Source organism: Portunus trituberculatus, chromosome 26 (genome assembly GCF_017591435.1).
Source record: "Portunus trituberculatus isolate SZX2019 chromosome 26, ASM1759143v1, whole genome shotgun sequence".
NCBI classification, from domain to species: Eukaryota; Metazoa; Arthropoda; class Malacostraca; order Decapoda; family Portunidae; genus Portunus; species Portunus trituberculatus.
This window is the reverse complement of record NC_059280.1, coordinates 5,778,743-5,793,846: the sequence shown is the minus strand read 5'-3', so window position 1 is coordinate 5,793,846 and position 15,104 is coordinate 5,778,743. Positions and strand designations below refer to the sequence as shown.

The following is a 15,104-nucleotide window of genomic DNA, read 5'->3' as shown; positions in this document are numbered from 1 at the left end:
TATATGAATTGAGAGTCCTATAATTTTTTTTGCGGATGATGCCAAGATCATGAGGAAAGTGGAAAATGTAAATGATTGTATGAAACTGCAAGAAGAATGCAGTCAGTGTTCACAGTTTCAAAGCTAAGCTGGACGAAACAAGGTATAAAGACGAGTCAATATGAGCTTGCTCCCCTCCCGTAAACTACAACTATGTAAATACAACACACACACACACACACACACACACACACACACACACACACACACACACACACACATCCAAGAGGTACGTCACACTTAAGGGGTCACAGCCACAAGCCCAAGTAACAAGTTGTAGAGACCAATGATGCCAGCATTCTTAACCACTGAGGATGACGAGCTGTGATACACACTTCCCCACAAACAAGAAAAATCTGCTCACCCAACTTGAAGAAGTATGCATGTATGTAAGAGTGAAATAAGTATGCTTCAGCAGCTAAGTAAAGGTGTTGAAAATGCCCTATCGCACCTCATATTTGAGACACTAATGTAGAAGAGCCATTCTCTCTTGTCATGCAACTTTTCCATTGGTCATGAAGTAGTCCTTCAAGTTATTTCTTGCATTCTTGGCATCATTTGAGTGTCCCCTGCCAACTCTTACACTCTTGGCGGAATGATGATTCCATTTTCAATGTTCTCCCTCCCCATGACTTCAGAGGGTAGTGGTGCTTTACAATTTGTATGCAGGAAGTTATGGAGAGCAATAGCTGCAAATATTATCGATATTGACATATTCTGGCTTAGACTTTATAGGCTGTTGGAAGACACAAAACTTTGCTGCTAGTATACCAAAAGCACTCTCTGAGACACGCCTCGCACGAGACAACCTATAATTAAAAATCCTTTGGTCAGCAGTAAGGTCTTTGCCTGGGTAAGGCTTCATTAGATACGTTTTTTAGCGGAAATGCATCGTCACCAACAATCACATAAGGTGACTGTATATCTGAGTAAGGCAGTGATGTTTCACCTAGTACCTCAAGTTTTTTTTTTCTTCCAAGTACTTTTTAAGATTATATTTGTCCCACACACCTGCATCACCTGCACGTCCCTGAGCACCAACATCAACATACAAAAAATTGTACTTTGCACCAACTAGAGCTAACAAAATAACACTGTGATGAGACTTGTAATCGAAGTACTCCGATCCAGAGTTTGATGGCTTTATCACAAGGAACCTCTTTCCATCAAGAGCTCCTAGACAGTTAGGGAAGTTCCATAAAGTGTTGAAGCCGCGTGCGACCTTTTGCCTTTCACTTGAAGATGTGGGAAGTTTCAAGTAGGTATCCTTTAGGACTGCATACATGGCATCACACACTTCAGGTATAATGCTGGAGATCAGACTGTGGCTTATCCTATACTGGAATTCCAGAGACCGCCGAGATTCTCCTGAAATTGAAAAGCAAAATACATTACCTAAGGATGAAATGCTATGATAATGATAGTGTAATATGTACTATTACTGGAATGTTGTAGGTAGCATGCATTAATGAAATACAGATTGACTTGGGCAGTTCGATCAAAATAAATACCACAGTGAGACAGGCAACAGGGTATTAATCTATGAAATATGCAACCTGTGTTAAAACAAAAAACTACTGTAGTATGTAATAGGAAGTACACCTTTTTGGTGCTGCTTGGGTATATTATCTACCGCGTGGTTAGGCTTTGTTAGGTTAGGTAGAAGGCAAAAATATTAATGCAGAGATCATACCGTAACAACAACCATTTTTACTTCTATACATTTTCCGCTACAAATTATTCCTTATGATTCTCTAATTTAAGGGAAAAAAAACGGTAAATATTTAAAATTACACCCCAACCTCTTTTTTGAATCAAACTATTATTTTTTTTTTCTGATTAATTTAGACTTACTTTTAACCCGTACAGCGTCAGCAGATCTGAGACTTTGTGATTTCGCCAGTGCTGGCCACATCATGGATTTTTTTTTTTTTGCTAAACCAGTTTTAAATGATGTGAAACAAATGAAAATGACAGTCATTCCTCCCAGAACTGACTGGAAGTGGTATTAATTGGTGCGAGATATTTTGCGCTAAGGTTAGCGACTTAGCAAAGCCTTATGTGACTAGTTTATTCGCTTCCTCGTTTCTCACCAGTCGATCCCCGAGTTGGACACATGCATAATATCGTTCCTGAGTTGAAAGAAAAACAACATGTCATGTTTTGCTGTTTGGGAGTGCTTGTGGATAAAAATAGACACGAGATATCGCGAGGGAGTGTTGCCTTTCACGGTGCAAATATTTTCCGAGTAATATGTACTTGTTTTTCCTTATAACAAAGCGATTGGAAAATTCTTATTTATGTCATACAAAGTTTTCACTACCACAATATAACAGTTACCAAAAACAACTGAAATGGTAAGAGTAAGTAATGGAAATTACGCTTTGTTTATATTAGCGGAGTTGAGGCGTCAGTTTCCCGCTTTACCTAGCTGAAGACAGCAAAAACTGCTAGGGTTCAGAATTGTAATAAATAAATACAGGAAGCATTCATGTTAGCAGGGACGAGGAGGCAGCATGAGCAATGTCTACAGTGCATGATGACAGTATAATGGTAGGTTTTGAGGACGTAATACCTCCGAAAACACGAGAAAGCTCGTCGACGTATCTCATACGTCTCTGACGTCCGGTTCGCTCAGAGTAGCTGACATATCTCGTACGTCTCTGACGCTGTACTGGTTAATCCATCTTGCAGTTATTTTTGTCAGAAATCACCAATTTTTTTTTTTTTTTTTTTATTCTCCCCAGCGCAACAACCAAAATATTACGATCAGCATCAAGAACAACGGACAGATCAATGCAAACATGCCAACATGTCAGGAAAAATTAGCTTAATACAAAACTAACCTAACCTTTAACTCTTTCAGTACCGTGACGCGTTTCTATATTTATTCTGCTTAGTATTTGGTGATTTTATACAGCTTGAGATACTTATATTGTGAATAGAATAGTGAAAACTGTGGCCATTGGTCTTCTGACCTACATAGATCCTTCCTAATGTAAGGTAAAATCGTCTTACCATAAAAAAAATCGTGATAAAAATACGTCACAGTACTGACCTAATTTAACCTAACCTTTAAACCTAACCTAACGTAACCAAACGTAAACGTTAAGTCTAATCAAACCTTGAAACTTAACCTAACCTAATCAAATTACATAATCTTTAAACCTAACCATAATTAACCAAACGTTAATGTTCTTTAAACCTAACCTAACCTAACGTGATTGTAAACATTTACCGAAGTATGTGAATATAGGCTTACCTGTGGCCAAATATCGAAGTGTAAGTGACAAGCGTTGAACTGGTGATATAGACTGTCTGAGCTTCGTGTCCTGTCTTGATTCGAGGTGATACTTGTCTCAATAGTTCCTTAAAGTTTTCTTTGGAAATTCTGTGAAATTCTTGAAAAAGCACTAGAGTCCTCTAAACACATCTCCTTCAGTAGGTTGTTGGACACATTTTTTTTATTTCCCGCGTAACCACGGCTTTACCCATTCTCTTTTCTGTACCTTGTCTCTTTCCTCCAGATATTTATAAGGTTCATAGCAAGTGATCACGACCTGAGCAACATTGCTCCACTCTTCCCTTCCCATAGCCATCTTGAGGTCTGATGCGCTTTGTTTAGATTGGCGCACCAAGTATCAAGATCAAGATCAAGAGCGCCCAGGATTGGGGCTGGGCTGTGTGGTACCACTTGCCTTGTAAACCCAGGCATAAGGCTGGCCTCCATCCCATGCCAAAGGCTGGGCCCAGGGGTAGCATTGGCTAGTGTAACCGTACAGGCGCGGTTACACTAGTCACTGATACCCATGGGCTGGGCGATTTAGCCGGGGGCTGGGCGCCCAGCCCTGGCTAAATCGCCCAGCCCAGGGCAATGTTGCGTGGACGCGCCGGACCGTTTTCTCCCCAGTTCTAGGCCTGGGCACACCACTAGGATTAGAGACTATATTATTCACGCAAGCAACTAAACTCAGATTTTCCTAAATAATAAAATGTCTTGATATTATATCACTATATACGCAATTTATTTATTTTCATGCATGATTAGTTATAATCAACTGCACACAAATTATTGAAAAACATCATCCCTCGCTTGACCTGGGAAATCCTCAGTTGTAAACAAACACACGCTGCAGCGCAAGGTTTTAAACATGACTTCTGTTGAAAAGTCCATTGTGTGGCCACAAGAGGCCATATATTATAGTCTCCTAGAGAAGCCATCTTAAGGTCTGAGGCACTTTGTTTAGATCAGCGGACCAAGTATCAAGATCAAGATCAAGAGCGGCCAGACCTGGGGTTGGGCTGTGTGTAACCACTTGCCTTGTAATCCCAGACATAAATAAGGCTGGCCTCCGTCCCAGGCCCAAGGCTGGGCCCAGGGGTAGCAGTGTAACCGTAGCTTAAGGTGGCTGAAGGACAGAGAGAGCACAGGATACATTATCTGTAACACGGTGTCTGGGCTGAGTCTGTGTTTAATGAGGAAAATAAGAGAATAAATATACTATTTTATATGCTTGTTCCTTTCTGTAAAATAATATGAAGAAAATAGTGTATGTGTATGTAATTATAATTACATGAACGGAGAGGAGAAAAGAAAAAAAAAGTAAAATAGGCACGATGTGAAAATTTTGAAAGACGTACTTGTAAATCATAAGGAGTGTAATTGTTTATGTAAAGGTACACGACCGTGTGGTCAGTTTACAGCAAATGTTTGCTTTGCTAGTGTGACGCATGTTTACGTGTGTTTTTATTTGTGGGTGTGTGTCAAAACAGAAGTGTGTTTAGATAAAAGGGCAAGGTAACTGTTGAGAAAATGAAAGATAACAACATCGAAGAGGAAAAATGGAGTTTAGCCAGAAAATAAAGAGAGAATGTATCACAGATACAGATAGTTAGATTAATTAAGTAAGGGTGGGTTAATTTAGATTACGTAAAGCACGATAGTGATGATAGCGATGCTAGCGTTTACTTTCTTACGATATGGCGTTAAATTTTGCTACTTTGTTTGTAATGTTATGATTACAGAATGTACGTTCCTAGTGCATATGATTGTATTTTTATTGCTTCTGTAGTGTTGTGTCAGCGTTTGCCGCAGGATATGGTGCGACTGTGACTTTACGACTTTATTTTTGCCTCTCCCAGTACGACTTTGCGAGTGACTTTTTTTTTTTTTTCCCTGTACAACTCTGCTGCAACATGCTTTTATAAGGCAAAAAAAAAAAACATGAACCTATCAATTTCTTAATAATTTTTTAGTTAAAATACAACCCAAACTAATATCTTCAGGTCCTCCTCCTCCTCCTCCTCCTCCTCCTCCTCCTCCTCCTCCTCCTCCTCCTCCTCCTCCTCTTCCTTCTCCTTGTCCTCTTGGCTCATTTTTTCGAGTCGTGAAAATTTCTTAAAACAAAGTCGTCATTCTCTCTGTTGAAAGTCGCAGTAAATGTCACGGAAAGTTGGCAGTACGATTTTGCCAAGTTCGAGTTTTTCTAAACGTTTGCAAAGTCGCAAAGTCACAACTCATTGCCACAACACCCTGTTCTGCACAAAGTGTGTGTCTTCACTGTTGGTGACGGGGCTGATTTAGAAAGTAATGAGTAATGTATAGTATGTGCACTCTATGGAACAAAGAGAAATATGCATATATCAATTTTGGCCATACAATAGATAGTATTCCTAACAAGACTTAAATTAGCTTTATTTTTTACTCCTCTAAAACCAACGGGAAGCCTGCTGTGTTACTGGATGTCTGTCCAGCCTCCCTTTACTCACAATAACTTTAACCCCGCGAGCAATTATGGCAAGACTTGATCCATTATGCAATCACCTAGTAAGAAGGGATACGGCTTGTATTTTTTTTTTTTTTATCATGTTTAGTTTTCATGGTACTTTTCGGGGTACCTCAATTCTCAAAGTCCACCCGCTAGGAAAGCGTTGCCTCGAATAAGGAAGCCCAACCTACACTAGGACCGCGGACAGGATTCGTACCCATGCACTTGGAGATCCCTTGGACCCCAAAGCATGTATGGTTCCACTGTACCACGGCAACAACTATGGCATCTTGTGATTATGACACTTAAAAGAGACAGGGTCCAAAGTCCAGGCTGGCTAACCTAACTACACAGTGTTGAGTAAAAGAAGGCACTTACATGATGCTGAACTTATCCTTGAAAGGGGCTCCTGGGAAACATGCAATGCCATAAAGCTGGGGCAAAAAAGTGTCACTTGAGACGTAAAATTGGTGTCGTCCTATTTGAGAAGCACGAATTTCCAAGTTGAGACTGCCACTAGCGTACACTATGTCGTCTTCTAGCACCTGAGAGAACAGTACAAAAACACAATAATAGAATAGAATAAATTAAAGTGAATTAGTAAGATAAAAAATATTTGAAAAAAATGTACATAAAAAATACTTCAACTTTATAAAGCCTACCAAAAATAGATAAGGAAAATAGGAAAAAAAGAATAATATAACAAATTTGAATTAAGATCACTGATTTATATTCTTTAGAAAATCTGCTAAGACGTAGTTAATGAAAAATTGGAAAGTTAAAAAAAATAAGATCTGCTGATTGCTTGGTAGGTGAATTTTTATCGGTCTTAAGGTATTTGTAAAAAGTTTCATTTCTATGGTGAATATTTAGCTAGAAGGTCGGACGAAACAAACCGAAATTAACCATTGTTTTTTCTTTGCGGTTTAGAACACTTGTGCTTGATAGCATCTCCATTTGGTTGAGATATATTGAACCTCTTGCAGGTATAGTCATCACATATTAACATTCGTTAATAATAATAGAATAAAAACATAATAGACACATACAAACTAAAAATTTTAAGTTATATTTTTTTTAAACTACGGGATGATTGTAGCGTCTGTAGTAGAGAAATAAATGATTGAAAGATTACGATAATTAAAAAAAAAGTTGGTTCAGCAGTGCAGGAGTCAAAAAACAATATGTGGAATTTCATATAAAAAACATCACCTTCTTCATGGCTTGAAGACCAGACTCCGGGAAGCTCCTTCCTGGCTCCATCAATTCCCACAACTCCTTGAAGATTCCCGTCTTGGCATTCTGTTAACACAATTATGTCTGCTGAGTTTGTGACATATTTATCGAAATCTATAGACACTGGTACTTCAATAACTAGGTACTTAATTATATAATGCAATATTTTGGACCTTAAAATAAACTCTGCAGGGATCAATATTGCTGCTAGTCACCTGTACTAATTTTGTAATATATAATAGATTGTTAGAAAAATTACAAAAATTCATAGCGGGAAGGTTATGGAGGATAGCAAATTTGAAGGATAATTTACCAAGATGGTAAATGAAGATAGAGGAAAGCCAAATATGGTACTGAACATTGAAATCTCCGAAATCTCTAAGGATGGAGATCTGCGCGAAAGGGTTTTTCTTTATTTTGAGTGAAGGGAGTGTGTGTATATTAAGTGCATAAGTACATGTAGTTTTATGAGAAAGAGGAGAGTTGTCTTTAGAGAGCAGGATCTGACTGCCCCCTTGATTTGTGAGAAATCGAAACGCTCACGAGATCATAACTAGCTTTGATAGTGAGTTCATATCACCCATTGAACTGGTTCAGATCAAAACTAATCCAGAACAGAACTAGTGTCATTAGACCTCAGCTAGGAGTAAATTATCGTTTCGGTAGGTGTCTACCATCTCCTACTGGTGCAATCCCTGTATCCACGGGTACACTTGGAATTGAGTCCTTTATTCATCTGTTCGGTCTGGTGCTGGTAGTTGGCTCCTACCTACCTACTCTCATATATCTCACCACCTATCCTGTTCCTTCCCACCACTCATGATGTCTGAGTGAATCACCGTCGTACACTCAACCCTGGGACCGGCTCGTGTGTCAACCCCTAGTTTCCCCTCCCCCCAGATGGGAACCGCCTTGTCGTGGTGGGGGGAGCTTGCGTGCCCCTGTGACTTGGCGAGCTAGGCTAGAGGGGCCTTAGACACCTGCTCCGCCCTTCCTATGGTGAGAGGGCTAACCAAGCTAGTAAGATCGCCAGTGAGCGGCCAGACTAAATGGTTCCTACGTAACCTACCAGTAGACCAGAGGAGCCACCCGCTGGAGGGATGGCCCAAGAGGGGTCGTCCTCTGTTGGATGGTTGGGTGTCCAGGCTGGGATGCTTTGGGAGGGGGTTCTCAGCTCTGTCTTTGACAAACATTCGCATCATGTGGGGCCTTTTTTCAAAACGACTGGTCCGCATGGGGACAAGGTACCCCGTCCATGACGGCCAGCGCTCACTCCCATTATAGTCCCAGTAGGTGGTTTCCCTTGCCCTTGGAGCTAATATTTTGTGTAATTTTATACCTATTGTCAAACACACAAAAAAAATATCAGGTTCTGATGAGGTGGCTGACCTGGCCCGCGAGACGTCATCTTCAGGTCTGAGTAGGGAGGAGGATTCCCCTCCACAAGTGCCTCCCAGAGCAGTTTTCTGCTCTGAGAGTTCTTCTGAGGGACGCGTCTCTGCTGGTTTGGACTCCCTTTTGATGGTAAATGTAAATCCATCTTTTCCTTATCATGTCTTGCAATCCCTTCTCAAGGCGTATGGCACGGTTATCCGTACTCGACTTGTTTATGATAAGGACTTTCCGTCTAATCGCTGCTACGTGACGTATCTGTCATGTGATGAAGCTTGTTTGGCTTTAAAAAATGTAGCATCCCTGCCTCTTGCTGGCTCAGGCTTTAAGACCGAACTTCTCCACTCTCGCAATATTACAGACAGTGACATGGACTACATCCCAAATCTTTTTGACCACCATTTAGAGAATTCAGTTCCAGAAGTCCGCCAGATCCCGCCCCCACGTTGGTTTGTGGCGTACTACATAAATGGGCGTGGAAATTTCATTCGTGCCTCCTGGTACCTTGCCAAAGAGATCAGCACGATTCCTGAGGGAAATCTAAAGAAGTACGGTAAGGGGGTGCTCGTGCGGGCTAAAGATATTACGCAAGCGAGGATGTTGCAGCATCTCCCATGCCCTACTGATAGCATGTTTCAGACCGTGAAGGCTCATCCCACCTTCAATTATAGTAAAGGTTGTGTTTACCGTCAGGATTTTTATGAATTTCCTGAGGAGGAAATACTAGCTATGTGCCCTAGCTCTGTCCATAAGGTGACTAAGATGAGGAATTCCTCCAACATGGTCCTTCTCACCTTCTCAACCCTCCCAGTTTTCATATCGGCCCCATTAATCTTAGAGTGAGGCGTTTTATTTCCCGTCCTCTTCAGTGTTTCTCGGGCTAAGGGTACGGTCATGGTAAAAGTTCCTGCAAGGAAGCTTCTCTTTGTGATAATTGCTCAGCATTAGACTCACATTCTGAGGAGCATTGTAATGCTGCTACTTATTGTTTCCATTGCCACGATGCTCACCAGGTACGTTCCAGGCAATGCCCTAGGTATTGCCTGGAACAGGATATTCTACAGCTCGCTAATAGTCAGTTCATTAGCCTCGGTAGGGCTCGCTGTGAACTCCTTTATTGCCCGAAAGACGGTACTGGTGTGACAACCTTTGCTTCATTAGCCGCTCGATCATCAGTCGACTCTGCAGGTTCGAAGACATCTGCTACCTCTCGCTCTGTTGGTTCTGGTGGGCCTGTTCGTTTGGCTAATAGAGTCATCTTGCAGATGACTCAGTTGGAGTCATCTGTAAGATGTGACGAGAATAATCCGGACTTGACCAAAGTGACCCATATAGTGGATGTCCATTTCCCTCCTGCATCGCCTAAGCCTTTGAAGAGTCTGATCAAACGGCACCGCGGCTCTGCGGAGTCGATATATTTAGCTCAACCAAAGCAATCTAAGGTTTCTCCTGGTGGACATGATCGTGAGTCCTCCAGGAACCGCTCTGCAATGGTGGCTGCAATGTTCTAATCAGCCTTCTGTGACGCCCTCTGTCTCAGATCGGGCTTCTTGTGATGAATATGGTCTTAACATGGAGACGTCCGATGATATTGTCACAGCCGTCCCTCGTGGACCCTCTGTGTCGAAAAGTGCAGTCTGACCCTCGTCCTCCGATGACCGGTAGGAGTGATGATGGTTCGCATCACTCACCCGTAGGCCGAAAGGCTGCGGTCCATCGAACCAGCACATCTCAACTCCCGGTGTCTTCTCGTCGGTTAATCATTTCTAGTCAGGTGAGTCACGGGCAGCCCCTTCAAAAAGTTTGCCCGTCTGCTGCACCTAAATAGTCAGCTTCAAGCTTATACAGTAGAACTGTCACACCATGGAAACTAGTCGGACCGATTGGTAAAAAAGCGCTGAGTCAACAAACTAGCGCTTTTTTAACAATCGGTCCAACTAGTTTCCATGGTGTGACAGGGCCTTAAGTATGTGCGGTGGCGAGCGGCAGGACAAGGGGAGATTTTGTCACTGCTGGTCCGCTGGAAGCGAGTGAGCAGTTGTGGTCTGGCTGCACTTGAAAAGGCAAGTTCGCTCAATCGTTGTATACCTTCTTTGTGGTCAATAAACCGGGATAGAAGGTGCCTCTGCCTTTTTTTCCTGCCCTGGATGAGCACCTGAGTCTTACTGTTAACCCCTTAATTACCATGACGCATTTCCATATTCATTGTGCTTGCTATTTGGCAACACTATACGACTTCAGAATTTTATGTGGTAATTGAAATAGTGAATATTCTGGCCATTAATCATCTGACCTACATAGACCCATCCTAATATTAATAAAATCGTTTTAATTATACTCAAGACTCCAGGTAAAAATGTGTCCCAGTACTAAAGGATTGGATTGGATTGGATTTTAATTTTAGGAGCCGCAACATCTACGGTTATATGGTGCCGCTACGGTATTTTATATATTATGTAGTTTATGAAAACTAAAATCAATTAAAAACAATAAAAGCGAAGATAACTAGAAATACTAAAAATATAATAGAATTAACTAAAACATTGAAAACAAATATAATGAAAATAAATAAAATTCACACATTGGGAGAAGCCCAGCTTTTCCCAGGTATTTGAAAACATCATGGCCTGGGGCCAGACATGCTGGTCCAAGCACCTGTGCGATATAGTAGACACCGCTATCTCTACCGCGACAATGGTAGAGATAGCGGTGTCGTAACGCGATCAAACTAGAGCACTCTACTAGCACGTGCCGCACGGTGAGCGGCACCAGGCAGTCTTCACAGTAAGGCTGAGGGTTCCTGGTCAACAGGTACCTTTGTGTAAGGTACGTGTGACATATGCGCGGTCGCGTCAATAAAGTCTGTGCACGGCGATCCCGGACATGGGAGTATGTCCACTGAGGGATAGAGGAAGTAGTGAGCTCTCCCATTTTCGAAGTTGCTACCCCCGTTAGCCATCTCCTCTGCCAAATTGCTGTAACTGCCTCACGAATTACAGGAAATACATCTCTGAACGGAATAGAGGCAGGAGATGGAGCGCGACTTGCTGCCTCTTTAGCGAGGAGGTCTGCGTGTTCATTCCCTGGAACACCAACGTGACCAGGGACCCAGCAGAACCCAACATGATATCCTCTCCTGGTAAGTAGGTATAGCCACTCTACGGCTGATAAAACCAATAGGTTAAGGGAGATAGTGGAAGAGAGAGCAGTAAGAACACTGCGAGAGTCACTAAAAATTGTAAAAGAAGAAACCGGGAGAGTAAAAATTATCTGTAAAGCTATGACTATGGCAGACAGCTCCGCAGTGAAGATGGATGCCACTGAAGGCTGCCACAACGATAAAAAGAGGGGAAAACAACACTAAATCCAACGCCTGCGTCGGATTTGGAACCATCAGTTAAAACAGGAATGTCATTAGAATGGATAAAAAAAATGTTCTAAAAACCGTGTGTGGGACAGAGCCGGCAGAAAATCCTTCTTCCCATCCATGGTAGGAGGGCATATTGAGATAACGGGAAGCTGCCAATAACCAACTCGTGGAAGACGGAAAGAGTGCACAGGAGTGGGGTCGATAGATAAGTCCGCCATAAGATTTGCCACTCGAAGGCCAAAAGGTTTAGGTAGACTCGGTCGAGTGGCATACGCCTGCGAACGCGAGTCCCGCAATATTGACAGACAAGGGACAGAATCAGGAAGACGGTGGGTGCGAAACCAACACCGGAGCATCGAAGACTGGCGCCGGAGGTCGAGCGGCCAGAAACCAGCATCCACTAGAAGGCTAGGTATTAGAGATGTCCGAAATGCACCCGCAGCCAAGCGGACCCCAGCATGATGCACGGGGTCAAGCGTGCGTAGTCGTGCATCCGTTGCGGATGAGTAGATCTCACAGCCGTATTCCAGCTTGGGAAGTATAAGTGTACGGTGAAGCAGCAGCAACGTGTCCCTGTACGCACCCCAAGAGGTGTGACATAAAACCCGAAGAAGGGATAATGCCTGCCAACAAGACACCTTAAGAGAACGGAAATGGGGAACCCAGGTGAGACGGTTGTCAAACAAAAGGCCAAGATATCGAGTCGCCTCCACGCATGAGAGGCGTCTAATGGCGAGGCATAAATCTAGGTCTGGATGGACACCACGGTTGCGACAAAAATGCATGGCTACAGTCTTCGAGGTGGAGAATCGAAAACCGTTCATGTTGGCCCAACTGGACACCCTATTGATCGCCAGTTGGAGCCTGCGCTCAATCAGAGCCATCCTAGCAGCAGCAAAAGAAATTCATAAATCATGAACATATAAGGAGCTGAGAATGCCATCTGGAAGAGTATCTATCACACCATTAATGGCGACTGCAAATAGTGTAACACTAAGAATACTTACCTGTGGGACACCATCATTTAGGGCAGTAGCCTCGGAGAGAACACTCCCAACTCGAACCCGTAAAAGACGTCTAGATAAAAACGGCTGAATAAAAATAGGAAGGTGGCCACGAAGACTAAAATTTAACAAAGATTGTAAAATGCCATAACATCAAGCCGTGTCGTAAGTCTTCTCCAGGTCAAAAAAACACTGTTACTTGATGGTGGTGATTAGCGAAGGCCTCACAAATGGAAGACTTAAGGGATAAAAGAGCATCAAAAGTAGACCTTATCTTTCGGAAGCCGTACTGTACCGATGACAAGTACTTCCCCCTCTCCAAGTACCACATGAGTCTTACATTTATAATCTTTTCAAACACTTTACAAATGCAGGATGTCAAAGATATAGGACGGTAGTTCGTAGCCTGGAGATTATCTTTCCTTCGGAAATGGGAGAACCACTGCCACAGCCGAAGAAGATGGAAAATCACCGGTATGCCAAATCATATAATAAAAAGTTAATAAAAAGTTAAAAGCATGGTCAGACATGTGACGCAAAAAGGCATAAGGAATGTCGTCTGCACCAGGAGAAGAGTCATGACACTGAGACAAAGCAGTCCGGAACTCGGAAGCAGAGAAAGGGACATTATAAGACTCCTCTCCAGCGGAAGAAAAGTTTATGCCGAGAGATTCCATTCTCTGGCGGTAACGTGCGCCCGGGGCTGCAGGAAGCTTCCGGGAAACACTTGCAAAGTGCTCCGCAAAGAGGTTGGCGACAATCCTAGGGTCTGCCACCGTTCGCCCAGCAGACAACAAAACTGGTGGAGGAGGAGCAGAATACTTCCCAGCAATTCGGCGGACTTTGTTAAAGACATTCGTAAGAGGAGTGTGGGCATTAATGGAAGACACATAAGCTTTCCAAGAGGCTCTTTGTGCCTCTTTCAAAACGCGGTGGGCCCGAGCTCGACAGCGCCGAAAATCTTCCAGGCACTGCGGGTTCCCACGCTGTCGCCGGAGACGAGAGAAAGCCAAGCGTTTCTCTTGCACAGCTTTAGTGCATGCTGCGTTCCACCAAAGAACGGGACGCTTAGTAAAGCGACCTGACGTCTTAGGGCTCAGAGTTCACAGATTCCAATAAAATCGGAAAGTGGTCACTACCGTGTAAGTTCGGTAGGACCCGCCAATTAAAATCAAGGAAAGAATTAGAAGTAGAGATAGAAAGATTAATAGCTGTAAAAGTCCAAGTAGGACAGTGGAAATGTGTAACATTCCCAGAATTTAAAACCTCCAATCCGTCATCCTCAATAAAAGAACCGATTAAAACCCCATGAGGATTACTAGCACCTTCATCCCACAATGGGTGACGGCCATTAAAATCTCCCAATAAAAGGAAAGGTGGAGTCAGCTGACACACCAGGCCGTCAAGCTCACCCCTGGAGACAGGAACCCGAGGAGAGAGATATAAATTGCAAATAGTGTAGGATCGTCCCATAAAAACCTTAACAGCAACCACCTGAAAGGGAGAGTTGAGTTGCAGGGGGACAATAGGTATGTCTTGACGGACTAGATAGCTGTGCCACCGTGGTGGCCCTGGTCAGGGAAAGGAGTGCTAAAAATGGCACGATAGCCAGGAGGACTAGAATAAGTACTATCACCTAGCATAGTCTCTTGTAGAGCTACACAGGCAGGAGACTACTCCGACAATAAAGCTTGGAGTTCCCCCACGAGGAGCGAAGGCCTCTACAGTTCCACTATAGAAGCTTGAAGATGACTATTTAGGTGCTTTGTACGGGCGACTTTTGAAGTGGCTGCCCGTGACTCGCCTGACTAGAAATAATCAACCAACGAGTAGACACCGGGAGTTGAGATGTGCCGGGTCGTTGGACCGCAGCCTTTCGGCCTACCGGTGAGTGATGCGAACCATCACCACTCCTACTGGTCATTGGAGGTCGAAGGTCAGGCTGGACTGCACTTTTTGACACAGCGGGTCCACGAGGGACGGCTGTGACAATATCATCGAACGTCTCCATGCAAAGACCGTCCTCATCACAAGAAGCCCGATCTGAGACAGAGTGTGTCACAGGAGGCTGAACAGAAACTACTGAAGCTATCCTAGTAGAGCGGTCCCTGGAGGACTCACGATTATGTGCAACGGGGGAAACCTTAGACTGCTTAGGCTGAGCTAAATCTAACGACTCCGCAGAGCCGCGGTGCCGTTTGGTCATGCTCTTCAAAAGCTTAAGCGATACAGGGGGCAAATGGACATCCACTTGATGGGTGACTTTAGTCATATCCTAATTATTCCCGTCACTTC

The 15,104-nt window shown here is 43.3% G+C and overlaps 1 protein-coding gene across 1 annotated transcript; it reads right to left on the bottom strand.

Annotated features, from left to right (window-relative positions):
* Nucleotides 1–719: 719 nt before the first annotated feature.
* On the bottom strand, nucleotides 720–3,638 carry LOC123509286. The gene is made up of 3 exons (XM_045263485.1): nucleotides 3,549–3,638; nucleotides 3,302–3,371; nucleotides 720–1,407 (listed from the first exon to the last, which is right to left on the bottom strand). The coding sequence occupies exons 1-3, from the start codon at nucleotides 3,636–3,638 to the stop codon at nucleotides 989–991; spliced, it is 579 nt and encodes a 192-aa protein (XP_045119420.1). The 3' UTR covers nucleotides 720–988.
* Nucleotides 3,639–15,104: the final 11,466 nt, after the last annotated feature.

Coding starts and splice junctions, on each gene's coding strand:
- LOC123509286 (XM_045263485.1), bottom strand. CDS start 3,638: ATGGCTATGGGAAGGGAAGAGTGGAGCAATGTTGCTCAGGTCGTGATC. Junction 3,372..3,548: donor ATCTGGAGGAAAGAGACAAG/GTACAGAAAAGA, acceptor GAATCAAGACAG/GACACGAAGCTCAGACAGTC. Junction 1,408..3,301: donor ACTTCGATATTTGGCCACAG/GTAAGCCTATAT, acceptor TTTCAATTTCAG/GAGAATCTCGGCGGTCTCTG.